Source organism: Brachyistius frenatus, unplaced genomic scaffold (genome assembly GCF_029030835.1).
Source record: "Brachyistius frenatus isolate BFR_SWC_R1_liver_20210118 unplaced genomic scaffold, ASM2903083v1 Contig_55, whole genome shotgun sequence".
Taxonomy (NCBI): Eukaryota; Metazoa; Chordata; class Actinopteri; family Embiotocidae; genus Brachyistius; species Brachyistius frenatus.
In genome coordinates, this window is record NW_027210654.1 from 1,523,673 (window position 1) to 1,544,295 (window position 20,623).

The 20,623-nt window shown below is 45.3% G+C and overlaps 1 protein-coding gene across 1 annotated transcript in view; it reads left to right on the forward strand.

The window, feature by feature from the left end:
- Nucleotides 1-20,623, forward strand: part of cecr2 (CECR2 histone acetyl-lysine reader) — a 33,605-nt gene that overhangs the window by 11,038 nt on the left and 1,944 nt on the right. Inside the window, exons 2-17 of the mRNA XM_069705331.1 lie at nt 5,104-5,198; nt 8,013-8,196; nt 9,226-9,353; nt 9,603-9,686; nt 10,233-10,300; nt 10,460-10,620; nt 13,638-13,727; nt 13,848-14,001; nt 14,950-15,079; nt 15,174-15,211; nt 15,305-15,396; nt 15,515-15,641; nt 16,383-16,756; nt 16,877-17,053; nt 17,245-18,049; nt 18,504-20,586. Of these exons, the coding sequence (XP_069561432.1) occupies nt 5,104-5,198; nt 8,013-8,196; nt 9,226-9,353; nt 9,603-9,686; nt 10,233-10,300; nt 10,460-10,620; nt 13,638-13,727; nt 13,848-14,001; nt 14,950-15,079; nt 15,174-15,211; nt 15,305-15,396; nt 15,515-15,641; nt 16,383-16,756; nt 16,877-17,053; nt 17,245-18,049; nt 18,504-20,586 (4,790 nt within the window). The remainder of the gene's footprint in view (nt 1-5,103; nt 5,199-8,012; nt 8,197-9,225; nt 9,354-9,602; nt 9,687-10,232; nt 10,301-10,459; nt 10,621-13,637; nt 13,728-13,847; nt 14,002-14,949; nt 15,080-15,173; nt 15,212-15,304; nt 15,397-15,514; nt 15,642-16,382; nt 16,757-16,876; nt 17,054-17,244; nt 18,050-18,503; nt 20,587-20,623) is intronic.

Genomic DNA, 20,623 nt, shown 5'->3' on the forward strand with positions numbered 1-20,623 from the left:
CTCTGGCTGTCTCGTCTGGCATTAACTCAAGTTTGCAGTGTTTCACTATGCATTTCACTGCAAAACCACACAATCACATAGAATTACACTGAAACAGTACTGATTGAAAGTAAAGTTTCACTTCCACATTTCTTATTTCATCTGTATGCATTCTCCTGATCTGGCATGTCTTGCATGTTTCAATTTCGTTCCCTGTTTTACTGACTTCCTTCTTTCTTTCTTTCTTGCTCTCTTTGTGGATTCGGGTAAATTACATTCAGACGTCTGTACCGTGACATTATCTCCCGCCCTATTAGTCAACAATGGTCAACAAAGCCAGGCATTCAACCAAACCTCCGATTTGTATTCACGGAAGTTTTGGAGGAGGGTTGTTATTGAGGTTTGTCTGACATTCATTGATCCAGTCAATTACAGCAAGTCACTCCATTATTCTGCGTTAAGAAGGAATTACATGCAAGCAGACTCGAATATTTAAGGTTATTCCTCGTGATGGCTGAGACGAGCCTTTACGTCAAGACTATTTTGTTCTAATTGTTCTCGGGGATTAATAAAGTAACTACCTAACCTAACCTATATATATTGAGGAACTGAGAACTCTGGGCAGCTATTGGCAGTTGAATAGGAGTAGCTTTCAATTGTCCCCAGTGAAGAAATAAATGGACACTTCCAGCTGTCATGCTTTTTCAGAAATCTCTATTTCTCTCATTCTCAGTGCAATGCTGGAGTCGTGTAGCTGGGGTGCCCAAAAGGAACAAATAAAGTAGTTGTTTTTTTTCATGTTTACCTGCGTGACATATAGAACATACCAGTGGTGCATTACATTATAAGATGTCTGGGAAGAGTAAACGGTGCTTTTTTTTTTTTTTTTTTAACCTGCAGGCTTTGCTGGAGTTTTGACAGCAGTTTGCTAATCAGAGTCATGTATGAGCAGGCATTCAAAATGATAATGGCAGTAGCAGTGGGAGCAATTTAAGCTCCACAGCAAACGTGTTGTGTACATGACTACGAACAATAGTCGGACTTTAGTGGTATTAATGGTGTGTTTTTGAATGGTTTTATAATGTTTTATTGTTTGTGTGAATCACAGTTAGCTACTATCTTCACCGGGGAAATGCAGGCATTTTATTCTGTTAATGTTTAGCGAAGGCACATTCGGTGTGACAGGGCCTTGTGAGAAAGAGAAAAAGGACCAGTGGTACTGCATTGTCACCACAGGTGCTACTTCTTGTACCGCTTGCTGTTCTATGAAATGGATGTACAGATGAGATGGAGACTCAAACAATTCACACCGTGTTGTTTTTAATATATATATGCTCAGTCTAGATTGTGATGTTTTTTTGTTTTTTTCTTTTCTTCTCCCCACCTTACCAATAAATATGGTTGGGAGATTGATAGATATTTCTGCACTGTTCTCAGCTGCAGTGAAGGAAACAACTGGCCGGAGTGGAGACATTGTGCTGAGGGAGAGGAGAGATAAGGAAGACAGAGAAAGGAAAAGAGTGGGGTGGAGAGCAGAGCAAGGGTGTTGTCAGGGGAATAATAGAATGCCTTAGAGGCCCTCATGGACACTGGGCGGCAGGGCAGGGGGAGGAAAATGGTGTGGAAGAGAGTAATAAGAGGTTAAGCCAGTAGGAGAAGCAGAGAGAGAAACAGCAGGGGAGCCTGGTGAGAGAAGTGACAAATACCTTCGGGGGGAATTGCTGATTGCGAGCCGGGCCCACAGAGGGGCTGAAGTGATGACACACCTTTTGGCTCAGCCTTCACTCACCCTCCAATCTTTGTCCCAATATGCGAAACAAATAGGCGTTTTTTTTTTTTTTTTTTTTCACAGCAGTATCTCCCGATAAGTTTACACACTTTAGCTCTATGATTTATAGACTTTATAGCGTATCACTCATCCAGCTCGCTTATCTTTAAGTCTCATTGATCATTAATGCGAAGCAGTCAAAGTACTGCACCGTGTTTATTCTGCTGAGATACATGTGTGGATGTTTTTGTGTGTTGTTGACTCAGATTGTGAATTGTGTCCATGTAGTGTGTTGTAAATTAGCTGTGTGTGTGTGTGTGTGTGTGTGTGTGTGTGTGTGTGTGTGTGTGTGTGTGTGTGTGTGTGTGTGTGTGTGTGTGTGTGTGTGTGTGTGTTCGTTCTTATCGAGGGGAAAGGTTCCCACAGGACATTTCTAGCTGTAGCAGAGTGTCCCTCGCAGACCTTCATCAAGCCGAGTGTGTTAGCACCGGGCCACAGAGGGATTGGACGAATGGATGGATGGCAGAAGAAAGGACACGCACACCACATTAATTCCCCTTCCCATTGCCAACCCGAGAGGCTGTGTGGCACTTCAAAGTTGGGGAAGGGTGGTGTTAATCCAGGGGCTGCAGCGAGCCCTCTGCTCGCTCTGCTGTACTCAACGCTCCACTCTTTCCCCAGCCGTGGCCCCCAGTTCTTTCGAAGTGTGATCAAAGTGCAGTTTGCCTCTGATGGATGGGCACACTGTGGCCCATAGGCTGCCTGACAGGGGACCTGGAAGTGGAGGGGAGGGTGACACAGGATCTTTCTGTATCCTATGCACACGTGCATGTAGACACAGATTCACACAGTATCTTTATACGTGTCTAAATGATCAGATCTTGTGGCTGTGACGGAGCTCTGCCGCTGGATGACACGCATACACACATGCCTGCCTTATGCAACTATTAAAGCCTTCAGTCAGTCTCTTTATTGTTTCAGCTCCCTTCTCTTTCCTGGATATTCAGAATCACTTTTTTGGCCAAGTATGTTAACACATACTAGGAATTTGACTCCGGGGGGGTAGCTTCGCTCTCAGCGTCCAAAAAAACAAAACAGAAAGAAATAAATAGACATATTTACAGCATAGAAATGAATGAATATATACATATATACACCTAAACAATGGTGCGATTGCGCCTCACTACTCAGCATCACAGTCTAGGCAGGTTTGCCAACCAGAGTTTCATGATTTGAGCCGAGGGAAAGCTGCACACCACCAGTGTCCTTAAAAGCGTTCTTGCTCACATTAGTGTGAAAGTTAACATGTCTGCACTCTTCTCTCTTTGCAGTGTGGGATTTCCACATCACACAATGTGTCTTTTATGGTCTTGTGTTGGTCATGTAGCTGTAGAACCAGGTGATTCGTCAAACTTCAGTGTGTGTGCACGAGCAATAATACAGCAGGAGTCTAAATCTAATGCTATATTATTTAAAATGCTCTGTATGAACTTCCCAAACATCAGCAAATCTAAATCCTGCATTCACAGTAAATGTAGAAGGGCAGCAGCGTTTCAACAAATACCTTCAGGGTGTGAACCAATGGCACAAGTCTTGACAAGAACTGGATCCTTCTTCCATTTGTGTTGTAATGCAGGTTGGCAGAGGTGCATACACCAATACAACTACTGCAATGTTGCTTAAGTGTTTGCATTTTAGTTTTTACCACTGCAAGATGGAAATTTTGGTTGGTAAATCTCAGATGTCTGGCTACCTCAAGACATAAACTCTCCTTGGATCTCCTGGCACTCGCACGTACATATATTCATGCAGCATATTTCCGAGCATCTAGTCCTCCTGTTTAAGCCTTGTTGAATTATTTTTTTTAAATCTACTACGTATCTGTCGTGTGTCATTGTGACAAAGTTGTTCTGTTGGCTTTTAAATTGTCATTAGTGTGCTCGTTAAGGCAATGAACTGTTCCTCCTCTGAGTGATGAGCTGTGAGAGATTTTTTTTTTTTTTTTTTTATCTGCTGTCACCTGACTCACTCACCTGGTGTGTTTGGATAGTAGATTGAGTCAGAAGCAGGTCTGAGCTGCCTTTCATTTTTCCTTCATGTGCGTCTCTTTTCTAACCTCAAGCAGAAACATTTATCTTATCCTGTTTTTCAACTTCTTTCTCAACCGCCTCTCTGTACTCCCCTCCCTCCCCCCTTCTGTTTTTCATTGCGCTGACTTGTCTGCTCCTGGCTTCCGTCATCCTCCATGGCCGGGAGGTGTGTACACTGACCTTTGGAGACCTCTGATCTCAACCAGGTTCTTCTCTCTCTCTCTCTCTCTCTCCCCCCTGAGACATACTGAGAGGAGGAGAGTGAGCGCACAATAATTAAACATGTCTCAATGTCTCCGAGACAATTTTGGACCTTTTTTTTTTTCTTTCTTCTTGACGATGGAAGGAGACGATACCAAACATACTAATGCAGTAGTACTTGTGAATGAGAGAGGAGGACTGACAGTCTAGATTTGTTGTTAGTGAGAGAGCCAGTAGGATGAGGAGTGGTCAGCTGCAAGCAGTTTGTCCGAGGAGCGACCGGTTGGGCTTCAGCCTGAAGGACTGTCTTTGCAAAAAGGAGACATTAAGCGAAATGGACACTTGGCTGATAGAACACTACATTTGCATTTCTGCCCTCTCGGCCTCCTTTTTCCCCTTGTCTTTCCCCTCCTGTTCAACTACCGAGGCTTTGGGTATGATAAGGGAGAGCGGTGCATGCTGGGAGGCCCGTGTGGGGTGCTGTGTCTTGGTTGGTCAGCAGAGGAGAGGAGGGGGCACGGCTGTGTTGCAGCTCTCGGCCCCTGCTGCCTGCCATCTTTCCTTGGTGCTTTCAGGTCTTTTCGAGTTTGCTCTGCCAGTTACTGCCGCTTCATAAAACCTGAATGGCTGAAACACAATGCCAGGCAGGAGAGAGGTCATGGCTGAACTTGAACCTCGGCTACAGCCCAACAACCACAGGCAAACCAAGACGCCCCAATGAGACAAGTTGCAAATTCCACTCATCCCTCCTGCTGCCTACCTCTGCCAGCTTACTTTACACTGACACCCAACACCTGTAAACATGTATGCTGAGAACTCCCTGATAGAATGTAAACTATATATATATTTATATATATACCTGTCTTTTCTTATATTGACCAATAAGTGTTTGATACACTGTAATTACCTGTGTTTGGCTCATATAGCTTTTTCCTTATTTGAAACTTCTTCATTATTGTGCAGATGAACTGTGGCAGCATTTGGTACCATGTAATACCTTTGACCTTTTTTGCACTTGCAGTGTTTACACGTGCATTGACTCTGTTCGTCATTTGTTGTGTCCAGGAGCTGGAGAAAGCCCTTTCAGAACAAGACTTGGACTTCCTTGGAGACCTCATCGCCTGTCTGCTGCAGGGATGCTACCAGCGCACCGACATCACGTAAGTATAGAATAGAAAATAAATCTGGCATATTGGCAAAACCTGCCAAGTCACATCAGGTCTGTTTGTATGAAGGCACCCACAACACATGGAGAAGATTTTCAGTCATGGTGGAAGAAGATTTGTTATAATGGAAACATAGGTGCAGATAATAAAAAATGAACGTTGACCAAGTGCAAATGACGCTCGTGTGTAGTGGTGAAGAGGAGCACAAAGTTCAGAGTATTGGGGTCATTGCCTATTTTCAGTGCAGTAAAGAAATTTCCTAAAGTTTTAACTAAATATAATTTCATGGGTCATAATCCCCAATGTATGTTGTCAGAAAAGTAGCTAAAAGAAGACAACTTGTTGTAATTTGAAGAAATTATTTTCACTTAATGCATGGTTCAAACATTCTTTTCAAATAGGGCTCCCAGTAATTGGATATTTATTTGATAAGATACCAATATGAGGCTTATTTGATACCTTAATTGTGTTTAAAACACCAGCAAAAGTCCTATTTTGTACTACAAAATCTTTCTGTATTTAACAAGTAAGCTAAACTTTTTATTGTTTTCTAAACCTATGCAACGGTATGGGAACTTTAAACGTTGTCTTACTCTCCAAAACATTCAATTCTTGTGTTGAATATAGGGCTGCAGTTAAATTACAATACTCTTACTCTTGGCCTACATGTATTACACACTGCTCACCTCTATCACCAAACGACTGAAATAATTATTTGATGTGATGGTTTTTGGCTTTGTTAGTGCCTAATCAGTGAGGCAATATGGGCAAGAAGATTCACATCTTTCTACTGCTTAAAAGGGCACAAACCAGTTTTTGAAAATTCGATTTTGGAAGGTTAAAGTCAAGATCTTAACTTCAAAAGAACTGTAGGGGGAAGTGAAAGCATCTCCCACAGTGTTTATGAAGCATCAAAAGCACAGTGGAAAAGAATGTTAATCTTTTTATTTATATTTGTAGCTGTCAAGATAAACCTATTATTTCCATTAGGCGTGTGCTTACTCACTTACAGCTATAATACACATCGATGAAAGCGGCTCCACGGTGGAGGAATTGGTTCCATAATGGGGACCGACGTCAGTATTGTGGAAGTGGTTTGGTTTCAAAAGATCGGATATACAACAAACCACAGTGATATATGGGTTTGTACTGAATATTTGAAGGCAAGCTGTTCAGTTTATGCTGACATATAAAACTAATATTTAATTTAGTTGCAGTTGTATGTTAAACTCTTATTTACATTTTGATGGCCACATCACCGACATTTCATTTCCATCTACTTCAAATTAGTCATAGCACCCAGGAAGCTTCCGAGGAAAAGAAATACCCTTTAACAAGCATGTAAAATCATCAAAATGCAACTCTGAGCACTGTGAAATATGATTTAAAGTAAGCAGGGGGGGGGAGACTAAAAGATGGATTCACAGCTCCTATCAAAAAGCATGTTAAAGCATGAATGTATTGCTTGTTATTGCATCTGAATAAAAGATTCAGGTATTATAATTCACTGAGGAATCAGAACTTACTAACGATATGGTGAGTTAAGGTAGTGAAGGGTGGTTCAGTGAAGTCATGCTCTACTACTGCTGCTGTGACGTACGGAAGCCACTGAAACTTTTCCCTCTGATCAAATGATGGGAGAAAGTGAGTCTGTAGCAGAGGTTGTTATTCAAACCCACAGATGTGTTCAGTCTCTCATGGGGCTTCCCCCCTCTATTCACCGCCTACTCCAGCCCATCATTAGAAAGCAGCATAAAGGTACAGTGAACTGATAAGCATAGAGGCAGGAATGATCCAGTTTTTCCACCCAGGCCGCCGGTAACAGGAGGACAGGCTGCTTTATTGGACTGGACAGGCACTGGCATCCTGGGGGTGGCTGCTCAGCACTGGCCTTTCACAGAGCTGCCCTTTTCATCCGCACGCGTTAAACGCTCTGCCGGAGCGGGGTAAAAGAGGGAGGGAGGGAGGGAGGGAGGACGTTGGAGAAAACGAGCGACAGAAAGGAGGAGAGAGATGGGGTAGCGAGGAGGAGGAGGTGGGAGGGCGGGGGTGGGGGGCTGCAGCTGTGTGAAAAGTGCACACTGCTCTTTCAAGATAAGCCATTTTTTTTTATTTTTTTTTCCTCCTGTCCCTCTTTCTCTGTGCCGTTGCATAGATGCTCACCCCTGCCCCAAGCCCTTGTTCTGCTCATCTGAGTTGGAACTGAAAGGTACAGATTAATCGGCTAGACCTGAACCGGAACCAACATTTATTTACCAGTTCCCCACTCATAGCAGAGATACAACCCAACTCCCATTCAAAGAAACAAGCCCCCCCCCCCACCTCCCCCCAGCCCCTCCTCCTCCGTCTCTCCAGCCTCCGTGATAGTTTGAACTTTGCTAAGCTAAGTATCACAAAAGGATTCTAGTCTATATTGAAACATGTTGTGTTGTGTGCAAATGTCACATGTCATTTGCAATTGAATTGGTTGCATTTATCCGTACTGACAGATCTGAGTGAACAAAAGAAACCTTTTGTCCGGATGTTATCGTTTGTTAAAATAGAATTTAAACTTAAATTTAAAAAAAAATTAAAAAATTAAACCGTCAAATTTAAGAATCTCCGATAAATGAGATTACAAATGTTGCCACCCCAAATCTGACTTAAAAACTAAAAAAAAAAAAAAAAAATCGTTACAGGGAAAGAAATTGAGTTTCTTTGGTGAGGTGAATCAATGTTTGATCCTTCATCTGCGTGGTTGATGGTTCTATTGATAAATAGACAAAAGAATAGCGCAGACAATGACAGCGAGACTGCTCTGCCGTTTAGCCCCCAGGCGTTCAGCAGTTACCTGGACGACATCATCAGCTACCGGTGGGAACTGGAAGAGGGGAAGCCCAACCCGCTCCGAGAGGGGCCCTTTGAGAATCTGCCGCCTCGCACACAGGTGGAACTGCTGCACCGGCTCTGCGACTACCGTCTGGATGCTGCTGATGTCTTTGACCTGCTGAAGGTACACCACTCATGCAAATAAGCTGCTAAAGAATCTGGAAACATGAATTGTCTGTTTGTTGAGTTTGTTTAAAAATGGTTTTGTGCATTTTTACTCAATATTGAGGGGTTTTTTTGGTGTTTTTTTTGGTGGTTTGAGATCAAAGCCACACAGTTGGGTTTCCACCAACATCAGTGAAGCTATTATTGTTAATTTTACCACACAATGTGCGTTTGTACCATTGTCAGAAAGTTCCTGATTTCAAAAGATGATTTTTTTTTATTTATTTATTTATTTTTTCAGGATTAAAACACTTTTTGCATTACACTAAAGAACACAATTTCAAACTTTATTTTGCCTCACAAGCTAAAATGGCACCACCTGATTGTACCTTTTACCCTGAATTCAAATCAGTTCCTGGAATTTTATTTATCAGGCATAATACATCCTCTGTAACTTAAAAACAGTAACAGAGTGTGAATTGCTTATTCATGAATAAAGCTCTTGTTACACTCATAATATGTACAAACTTACTTCTAAAATGTACAATTGCATTGAGGGGCTCATTTTTCTTTGGTACTGTTTGTGTATACTGAAACAAAAAAAACTATGGGATGCAGTGTGCAAAAATACACAAGAAATAGGTACTTTTTGCATTGGACTAAATCTTTGTTAACCAGTGTTATCAAAATTTATATAATTTTGTCGTTGAGTAACGGTAGTTGTTTATTGTCGCCTGAGAGGAATTCGTGAGTAGCTCAGAAATGGTAAATGCACGTACTGTAATAAATTAAGGTGTAATTAATAATAGCTACAGTTTAACCTCCATGCTGTCTTTCCGTTTTTAATTTTCCTCCCTTGTATTTCATTATTTCCAAATTTAAAATAATTTATGAAGGCACTCAGTGAAGTACTGAAAGTGCTTCGTGTCTGTGTGATTCACAGCTGCATGGGCTCAAAGGACTGAATGACTTCATCCACTAATGACAGTTGATTTAAAAAGACATAGATTAAAGAAATGTTATGTCCCCCACCCCTACCTCCTTCAAGGGGCTGGATGCTGACAGCCTGAGGGTGGAACCCCTGGGTCAAGATGGAAATGGAGCCCTCTACTGGTACTTTTACGGCACTCGTATGTACAAAGAAGAGCCAGTAAGGAGGATAGCAGAGAAGCTCAGGTAAATACCAGTGGCTGCTGTGTTTCCTGGTACAATAAGAATGAATGTTGTGTCACTGGTCATGTTTTCTGCAGTTAGCTGGCGCATGTGGAAAGTGTGTAACTGCAGCTGTGGCACTTAGCACTTGTTTACAGGCCTGTTAAAGGTTAATTATCGAGGTTAAGTACACTGGTCTTCCACTGCTAATCACCCTCGTTAAAAGGCTGTAATTTTTAAAAAGTTGTTTTATTCTTGGTGTTTTTCCAACAGTGAGACATCTGAGCTAACATTACCGGAGAAGAAGAAAAGGGGAAGACCACCAAAGAAAAGAAAGTTTGACGATCCTCAGCTGAGGTAAAAAAACTTTTTTTTTAAAAAGAAGAAAAAAGCTTTGTTTGTTGTCAGTGCCAAAATACAGAGTAATACTGCCATGTGGAGCTGTGCATGTGTTGCACAGATGTACCAGTTACGTCAAAAGAAAACATGTATTTAACTATCACAGCAGCTGCCATGTCTGTTTGCCATGTGGTCTTTGAGGGTGTAGCTGGTATTTAGGGTTTAAAAAAAAAAAGTTTTTAAAGTTGTAAGGTTCTAGAAAATGATACACGATAAAAAAATTTTACAAACGTTTGTGTTATCGTGTCCTTTGCCCTCAGTCAGTTGTTGACTGACCTGCAGCCTACTGCTGGATCTGAAATCCTAATAAACGATTAAGTAATTCTTTGGCACATACTGTCCAACCATAATCTGACCATGTGTGTAGGTCAGAATTGAGAAGGAAGTAATTTCATTCTCGAAGTGCAGTACAGTTAATTTGATATCAGAACTAGTTTTTAATCAGGTTGTTGTTTATAGAAATATCTTGGATTTGTTCATCTCCATAGTTATATTTCCTTTCAGTGAGGTGGAAAGTGAAGTGACAGAAGTGAGGTCAGACAATGGACTGGAGGACGCTCCCCCGAGCACAGGTAAAAGGATGTCATGAATATAAGCATTTTAATCTGTGCATTTGCACTTGAAGCCCTGACCACTTATATTACACTCATTACATTTTCACTCACTTCATTGTGTCTGCACATTTTCCCTCAAACCAATAATCCGATGTCTGTCCTCTTTGCCTCTACCAGGCCGTAAGCGAGGCGCTTGGTCCCTCTTGTGTGATACGGAAGACCAGTGGGTCAGTCTGGCAGAGAGCATCAAGGACAAAACCTCCCCACAGGACCGCCACCTCTACCGTGTCATCAGCCAGAACTTCCTGCCTGAGATCAGCAGCATGATTGAGCACAAGGTCAGACACCACAGAGACACTACCATCAGTCTCCATTACTGCAGTCCTTAATGTCTTCTGTGTGTCCTCTGTCTTTTGGTATGATGCAGATTCTGGGATATGAAAGTTGTTATACACTGGTTGTCATTTTGAGGGAAATATGACAAAATACCAGCTCATAAAAAGCAAGCAGAGACGGTGTTAACATCTAAAGATGCTAATTTAATTTCATCCCCAGTGCTGGTTTCGTATTCAGTGATTATTTGCCAATGAGTGACCAGTACTGTATTGGCTATCCTCACAAATCTTAGCTGTTCTATTTTTTAACTTAATCTTGATCTAATCTCTGGCCTGCAAGTCACCTTATGATGTTCTCCAATCTCTGTTCATCTGCTTTTCGCTCCTGACACAGATCTCACAGTTGTTTTTAGCATCCTGGAGTCTTACCTTTGGCAGCCGGTGCCTGCTTGCCCTTAATTCTAAACACCAGCTTGGTAATGACGTCGGCTCCAGTCCTTTAACTTGAGCCTTAATATAGAGAACTATATCCCTACGCTACTTTTTGTAAAATGGCAGAACAACAATGGCGTGGTTGCCTTGTTCGGACTTGCCCATACCTTGGGACAGCTTCATTTTTGTATCATATATACCTCAGAACTTGGTGTGAAGTACCTCAGGGAGAGATTATACACATACCTCCTGCCCTGTTCATGTCAAAGCCAACTAGCTGTAGAAATGCAGTTTCTTTCGACAGTCATTGATTTCTACAGCTAGTCAAAGCCAATATAGGTCCCTGTTTATTCCTACCTGTTTGTATAAGGATGGGCGGACGCTGTCTACTCCTATGATATATAACCAGCACTGACTGTTGCTATAGAAACCCTCTGAGCCTTTCTCCATCATCATCAGCAGCAGTGAAGTAAAGAATCCTGCTGGCAGCTTGATGTTGGAAGAGGGGTCCGTCACTAATTGCAAATAGTCCGTGGATGAAAGGGGTCCTGTCCCTCATCAATTTTACCCTCAGCTGCACCAATACGCTCATTTTATATGTCGCTCAAAATGTCTCTCTATATGTAGCATCTGTCTGTTCATAACATCAGTGAAGGTTTTTTGTAGGGGATCTGCACAGAGGTATCGTAGCGACGTTGAGGTAATCAGCTTCCACTTGTGAATGCTTGACATTCCACTACAGCACTTTAGACTTCAAGAGACAAATCTACGTAATGACTCTCTTCACTTCTTATGCTCCCTATCAAACATGATCACAGTGTGGGAGAAGCTCTGATTAATTTGAATTTGCTCAAAGAACAGACTCAATTAAAGCGAAGCACATTCCCTTAATGTTTCTCTTATGTGCAAATAAATCCTGCAGATGTCACACAGCAGGAGCTCACATTGGAATACACTGCTTATTAATTATATTCATTACATCACCACTGCAGTACTGTATGGATTATGCCCTTGGTTTGCTGTTTAAGACCAGAATTATTGTAGGAAACTAGAAATAAATCATCTGGGCTGCATCAAAAATAGTAATCTTTTTTTAGTGTCCAACCAAGATGTTGTAATACTTTAGATCTTTAATAATCCTCCAGTTTACACAAACTCCCTTCGTAAAGTGGTAACTGATGTCTTCAATTTTCTGGTTTTGCTTAAAGTCACTCTTTCTCTCCATACGTTATGTGTTAGTGCATAATGTGTGGTCATATTTTATAGAAATATCTCTCTATATGTAGATGTGCTCATTCAAGTGTGCTAAATTCTGTGTATATTCTCTAAAATGTCCCTCCATGTGGCTCAAGCCGCTGTCACCAGCCATTTCATGGGGCACTGACAGCCGGTGGGAGCTCACCTTGAGGCAGGATGGAGCCTCTTGAGTGACAGCTCTGCTGTGCTGCAGGATTCTGTCGACCTCTCTAAGTGGTGACACCGGAGGCACTCTATCTTGTGTGTGCTGGAGGGTAGGGGGTGTTTTTAGCGCTGGTGGTGATGTAGGGAGGAACTGTGGAGCCTGGAGACATGTCATTGTTTCCCACTAAGACGAGGCAGAGATTGAGTGGGGCCGTAGAGTTGTGGAGGGCACTATACTGTAGATCAGATGGTGAACATTAGTTTTCTTCTCTCAACCTCTCTCTTTCCTCTCTCGGCCTCTCATTCAGCTTTTCTTTTGCCTCCTCACATAAATACAGGCTTTATATGGGTGCTAATGCATTTTTAGGCCTTGCCCGTTGTTTTATGGTGTCCAGAAGCCTGACTGTGTCACCTCTCAGTGCTGTTAGCTGTGCCAGGCTGGCAGATCTTCAGTCATGCTTCCCAGATCACCCAGAGACCGGATCTGCTTCTAGCTTTCTGTTGGCTGGTGTTTTACTCCTTTACTCTTTGCTATAACTGGATCACAGATGTCATTCATGTGTATTCAGATGTATTGCTGAATATATATATATATTTTTTATTTTAAATTCCATGCTCAAAAGTGGATTTGTTATTGTTAAATTGGCACTGTATACCTTTACACTACCTCAAGCGAATCATTACTAATGTTTAATGGAGTCATCGGGGCTCAGAGAGTGCCATTTGTTTTTTTGATTTATTTCCTTGACTGTCACCCAGAGGGAGAGGTGGGAGACTGTAGGCAGCAGAGGGGAGAGGGAGACTTTGGGGGAGGGGAGAGCAGAATCAGTGACCTCTCAATACCTCCTCTGCTCCTTCACAACACCCCAGGGCCTGTCAGTGTGTGTGCTGGTTGTCCATCTGCTTTGAGGGCTCAAAGAAACAATTTGTTTACCATATAAATTTAAGGGCTATCCAGATAGATTGATTGAAGATGATGGGAACTGAAAATTAAAGAGTTATTTATGTCTTATGTTTACAGATGCAAGCTCTCACCAGAAAAAAAACAACATTTATAGCTTTCAGTTTGCAGCTCCCCTTTTGTTTGCATCTGGATCACGGTTCCATGGATATCTTAGAATATCACAGAACAGGCGTAAGGAGCAGAGCCAAACATTATTTCTGTCTCTCTTTTTATTTTTCTTCAGGAGCGGGAGCAGAAACAGAAGTTACTGGATCCAACCCCAGTTCGCATATCACAACGATTCTCTGAAAATCACATCAAACAAGAGGAAGAGGTGTGCTTGTCTGTCTGAGCACATTTTGTTGGATAGCCTTCACATTGCAAGCTGTCCCAAAATGAGTGCAGAGTAAACTAACAATCTTGTGTGTGTGTGTGTGCGCGTGTGCGCATCCAGGACAATCCCAAGGCCCTAACCGAGGAGGAGGAGAAGAAGAAAGATGAAGAGCTGGACAGGCAGGTCCTGCTGGCTGAGCAGCGACGGGAAGAGGAAAGGCTTCTGCAGGAAGAACGACAGAGAGAGAAGATGGAGAAGATCAAAGCGGTGGAGGGTAAGCTGGATGGTTACTTAAAAGGACGGAGCACAAATGGAAAGCTGTTCAGCTTCTGTTTGTGCTTTAAAAAAAAAAAAAAACTCTACATAATAATCCTGGACCACTTGTTCCTTCAGCAGGCTCATATTCTTATGAACCGGGCGGTATATGTAGAAAGATTACAAAATATAAATGGAGCTTGGTGCTGTAAGTCAAATATTGAGGAGCAGCAGTCATTTCACATTCTTTCATCAGTGACCTGTCAGCAGCAGGTAAGAGGCTTTATCGGAGCAGAATGGATTGTGAAGGGCACCCCACTCACAGCCTTTCACATCTTCATTGCTGTGGTTTCGGCTCTTGACGGCTCTTGCAGTAGCATAGCAGCACTGGAAGCCTTGTGATTTATGTATGGTACACAGAGACTGTGAGAGGGAATGTTCAAGGCCTTTAATCACAGGATCACTTCTCTTTTTCTCCCTCCCTCTGATGTCATCTGTCAAGGGTTAATGAACTGCTGATTGTGCTTCAGTGGAGGAGCCTCATTAATGTATTATAGATGAACAGCAGGACCTGGCCTACACTCTGTGTGGATTGCATATGTGGAATCCTCCCTCAAACATCTTTAATCCACACAGCAGGGGGACTGGCAGGCCTCTCTGCCTTTCATGTTGAAAGATAAAGCAGTGATACTTACGCACTCTCTCCGCTCTGTTCTGCTCTTTTGATCAACTGAGCCTAAGAAAAGATGTTCGATGAATCGTTCTCTCTACTTATCTGAGCCTCTGCTGTTTTTGTTTTCTATTGACTCTCCTGACAGCCTCAGCAGGCAGCAAGTGCAACTTAAACTGTAACTCCATGGCCTGAAAAAGCCATTAAAACATTGTCTGTCCGCAGCCTCGTGAGACTGGTGTTTTCTTATCGTTTGTGCTTCTAATTGACCCATCGTGTTCGTCCTTTATCTCGCAGAGCGCGCAAAGAGGCGGAAGATGCGAGAGGAAAAGGCGTGGTTGCTGTCTCAAGGAAAAGACCTGCCACCTGAACTCCTAAATCTGGAGCCTTCTTCTCCCGTCCACAGAACACGCAAGAACAAAAATTTGTAAGAGACTGTTCACATTTAGCGTCAGATCTGCTTTCTACTTGAATGATTCAAGTTTGCTTATTAGTAACATTCCCTATGTTTTACATTTCAGCTATGAAATTGACGACGACTACACTGCTCTATACAAAGGTATGTTTACAGACTGTTTACTGAAGCCTGTTGCTTAATCTCATTCTGCAAGCCTTTTGTGATGTCTGATCTGATTTAATCTCTGTTCTTAAGTGCTTGAGGTCCTGAAAGCCCATAAAGATGCTTGGCCTTTCTTAGAGCCTGTCGATGACTCCTATGCCCCCAATTACCATGAGGTCATCCAGGTATGTCTTGTGACATTGGATTTGTGTTTGTATGCGTGTGGTTCACAATGCATTCAATCACAATTATTGTATTGCTTGAGGGTTTTTATCGTCTCGATTCAATTTTTCTTCCACTCAGACGCCCATGGACCTGTCCACCATTGAGAGGAAGCTCAATGATGGGGAGTATGTTGCTAACGAGGAGTTTGTTGCCGACGTGAAGCTCATGTTTGAAAACTGCGTCGAGTACAACGGAGAAGACAGTGGTACGTCAACCGTTTTACAAACACAAGACCTGCTCCACCCTGAAAATCCGCCGTTGCCAGTTTAGTCTCATTTCATTCATGTATGTTGTGAGAAAGAAGTACATGTGTGCATTTCTGAAGTGAGAGCCAGGGGGTGAGAGTGGGAGAAGCTGCAAAAGAAAGGGGGCCGGACGAAGTGCTGCGTTGGGGCCGGGGCCAGGGCAGCCTTGACAGTGATTAATGGGGAGTGATTGAGTTGTGCTCCAGTGCTCAGGGGGATCCGAGCCCTGCAGAGCCAGAGAAACATTCCAGCCCCTAAGCCCCCTGTCTGGAGCCATCCATCCAACTGAATACTCTCCCCAGGGATAAGGGGGAGGAGAGTGGTAAGGAGGCCCAGGGTGGAGCAGGAGGAGGAGAAAGAAGGGGTTGGAGATGCAGGGGTCAGCCTACGCCCTCTGACCTGGTCAGTTGACTAGCACTGGGCTGAGAACAGAGGAGCAGTTTTGTGTTCTCTGGGTGTATGGGAGGCACGTCGGCCTGCAGTCTTTGAGCATAAGGGAGCGACTGACCATTTGTGGGAGTGTGTGTTGTCAGTGTGTAAAAGGGGAGTGACTGTGCATGCCGATGAAACGCTATTATTTGAGTGAACAAGAGTGGATGTGCCACAGGCATGTCATTTACGTGTGCGACTGTTTTATTTGGTGCAGAAAATGTGATTTTATCGTACGAGCACAGCTGATGTTGATGCCCGTCTGTCCCCAGAGTACACCATAATGGCGGAGTCTCTGGAGCGGTGTTTTAGCCGGGCCATATTAAAACACTTTCCGTCAGAGGATGGCGACACAGACGAGGAGTTCCACATCACCAGAGAAGACAAGGAGCGCAAGGACAAAAAGCGCAACCGTGGCAGTAAGCATCTGGGTCCTGAAAGCTTGATCAGGGCCACTGAGCAAGTCCAACGTAAGCGAGGCTCCCAGGGGGGCAAAGGCAGCACACCATCAGAGGAAGAGGACAGCAAGCTGACACGACTTCCCCCTCACTGGGCTAATGGCCCCCCTCACCCCCACAGGCTGCCTCCAGGCCAGCAACACCTCCATGAGGGAGACATCAGGGGCATGTACCACCCAGGGCAACAGGTAGCCACAGGATTACGTGTAGCTCTGATTTATCACTTATCCATCACATCAACGACACTTTACTCCTTGTTTTATGTGGAGGAGAAAAACAGTAATGAATTATCTCTTTTATCTCACCAGCTCTGTCGTCCGTCTGGTCCTCACGGTCCTCACGGTCTTCACGGTCCTCATGGTCCTCATGGTCCACATATGTATGCACAAAGAATGGCCATGGATCCCCGCTTTGCCTACCCAGTTCACATCCCCAGACATGGAGATCCTAACTTAAACCACTTGCCGCACAACTTTAACATGCAGGTATATTAATTTCAACGATGTTTAATTTACAGTTTTACCAAAGAACCTCCCCAGTGTGTGTATGTATGTGTATGTGTATTTGATTGCACTCTGGCCATCATAATCAAGTGAGCTTTGTGTCTTAATACTGGTAAAACAGATGGACATACTGATCAAAGCCCCGAACCTGACCTTTTTCTGGTTTTTCATAGCATCACATGGTTGAGGGACATCACATGGGCCCCAGATATCCAATGGGCCCAGATCCGAACCAGCAGCAGCCTCCACAGCAACACCCCTACATGGGTCCGACCCACGGCCCTTCCCTGGGCCCACGTCCCGTGGCCCTTCAGGCTGGACCTCCGCCTGAAGCCAGCATGTACCCGTCCCACCACCGTCCAGAGGGCCACACCATGCATCCTATGGGCAACAGATTCTCAGGACCGGACGGATCACCTCAGCACAACTACCCAGGCTTGAGGGCTCCTGGTATGGGTCTACCCACCATGTGGACTGGTATGAATCACCAGGGCCAGGAGAGGCCCAATGGCATGCGCATGCAGGATCCCAACATGGTGAACCAGCGCAACTTTAATTACGGTGGAATCCCCCCTCCAGTGGGGCATAAGCCATGGCCAGAAGCTGCTGGATACCCCCACCATCCTTCCAATGCTCAGTATCAGATGTCTGCAGCGGGCAGCTCCCTGGACACCATGTCCACTCGTCCCCCTGCGCCCCACCCAGATTCCTCTAGCAGGACACGGTTGGCTTCAATGCTGGAAAGCCCGGAGATGCTGGCCCTGCAGCAGCTGTCAGCCTCTTCTGGACCCCCTGCTGGTGCCCCTCATCAGCACATAGGCAACTTTCAGCAGCCTGGGCCCCCATCAGGAATTGGCAGCATCCCAGCTCACCCCTCTCAACAGCCTCCCCCTGCCCCTGAGGTTCAGCTGCTGCGTCCTGCCAGAGACAAAGGGCCAGACAGCCAGCCCTCCCAACAGACAGAAGTGCACCCTAAAGGTAGAACTGACCTTCTCTCGCACTATTCTCTTGCATGATGGAACCCAAATGCAGTCTAACCTTTTTCTACACAAGTGTTCTTTCTAGACTGTAATGTCTCAATTTATTACGCAGCCCAGCCCCCATCCTCGCCTTTTCTATCTGATCTGTCAAGTGCTTTGTACAGTTTGATTTTAATTATTTGTCACAGTGAGGGGGGAATTGAATATTCATCAGTTCAGTTCAATTTCTTGCTGATTTCTTTGAGAGTACAAAAGAGATGACGTCATCAGTTATGTTTCACCAGTAAGCTTGCAAATGTGTTTGTATGTCATTGTAAAGGAAGCAAACAAGACATGGGTGCTTTTTTAAAAAAAAAAAAAAAAAATTGTAAATCTCAGTTGTAATGCTCCGGGACCTCTTTTCCAATATTCTTTCATGCTAACTTCTCTTCCATTCTTCTGTATGTTAACAGGAACAACATCAGAGAATAAACTGGCTCCCAACAACATTTCTGATGAAGCCTCATCTCACAAAAACAATTTTTTAATTAACCAAGAGCACCCGTCCATCCTGAGCCCCACAAGACATTACAGTGGGCCAGCAGAGAGAATGCAGAGCCTCCCGGCCCCCAACCCGGGAAGATCACAGGAGAATCCCTCTGAAACAGAACTCCTGCAGGGTTCAACCGAGAGTCACAAGCAGATGGTAGCTAGCCAGGGACAATCTGCAAGCCACTCTCCCTCTCATGGCAATGGTGCCGCTGCTGTTTCATTCCATATCAACACAAGTAACACCGGCTCCACTGATCCCGCTCCAAATAACCCGTCTCGGCACACACCAAACAGTCCACAGCAGAACGCTCGGAGCCCTGCACTCCATCCGCAGAACATGACACCAATGCGCTTTGCTGCACCTCAGAGTTCCGCTCAGCAAATGTCAGAGAACAACACAAGACACAAGCAGGATACGCGTCAGCAAAGTGAATACCAGCAGTACGTCCCAAAACAAGAGCAACCTCAGCGAAGTAGTACCCCTCCTCAGAGCTCTCCACAGCCAGAGACCCAGGACGCACAGCAACACAACTCCCTGCTGCCCTCTCATCAGGTCCCCCAAAGCAACTCGCCACAATGCCCGACACAAAACAGCCCCATGCGTGGGATGCCACAGAGTGTCACTCAAGGAGCCCAGCCTGGACGCCCTCAACCAGCACCTCTCACCTCTTTACCACCCAGTCATCCAACCCCACTGTTACCCTCCCAGCCCAGCCCTGCGGACCACGGAGATCAAAGGCCCAGCGAGCCTACTAGCAGGCCGGACACAGAAGGCGCTGCCATTTCGCCACAGCACACCATGATGACATCTGGCCCGCCAAATCCTATTTTTAAACACCAGGCTTTTAGCCCCAATCATCAACAAACCCAGCTGGCAGGTAGCAATCTGGGTATGCAGGCTCAAAGACTTCCACCACATGGTCACAATCCTGCCATGCCTACTCACTCCCAAGGCCAGGTGAATGGAGCCCTGGGTCCGTATGGCATGGGAAACCCTCAACATCCACACTACAACCAGACAAACATGGGCAGGCCCATTCCTCCTCACCACGCATATCACAACCAGGCCATGACCGCTCTCCACAGTCCTGCTCCCCTCCCCACCTACCACCAGCAGGGCGGGGCTGCCTATTCCTACCACATGCCAGGCCAACAGCACCTTCAGGCTCATGGCAATATGTATCCACCTCCTCAGTACCAGCAGCAGACCTACTACCCCCAGGCCCATCCCCAAGCTCAGGTCCACATCCAAGCCAGTAGTAGAGGCGGTTTCCCTCCAGAGGAGTGGCATCGGACTCACTATCAGCCTCGCCAGCCGATGCCACCCAATGCCTACCTACCCGGAGCCAGTGCCAGACCCAACGGTCAGTCAAAGGAGAGCAGCGTGTCGCCGCTGGGTTCCGAAGGCTCCAGTGGAACTAGTTTGGTGTCCCCCGGCCCCGTGCCTGAAGTCGGACCACACCCTGGAGGCACGGAGGTGGGGAAGTGTGAAAGCAGGGAGCAGGCGGGCAGAGGCGGCGGCGGCGGCGGCAGTCCATCAAAGCAGGCTCATAACGAGAGCTCGGAGCAACCCGACAGCCCGAAAGAAATCCTGGACCTCGACAGCCATAACGCTGCCACACGGCGTCGCAGCGCCCAGCCACCTCAACAGCAACATCCACCTGCCTCTGCTGCACACATGGCGGCGGGCTTCATGTATGACCCTCGAGCCTTGCACCCGGGGATGCAGCAAGGAGGCGTCCCTCCGCCGCACATGATGTCTCAGGGCCGCGCGGTCGGAAACGGAGCGCCCTACCCCGGCCAGCCGTACGCAGATCCAGGACTCTACACTGCCCAAAGACCTCACCCACACCTGATGGAAGCTCTGCAGCGGCCCCAGCAGCTGCCATACTCCCCGGGCCAGACACGCATGGCCATGTACAGACACCCCCGACCAGTAGGGCACTTCCAGGGGATGATGATTCAACAGAGAGGCCTGGCACCAGAATGCTTCTTGCGCCCAGGGTAAAAAGATTCAGTGGTTAAAAGCGCCCCACGTGTG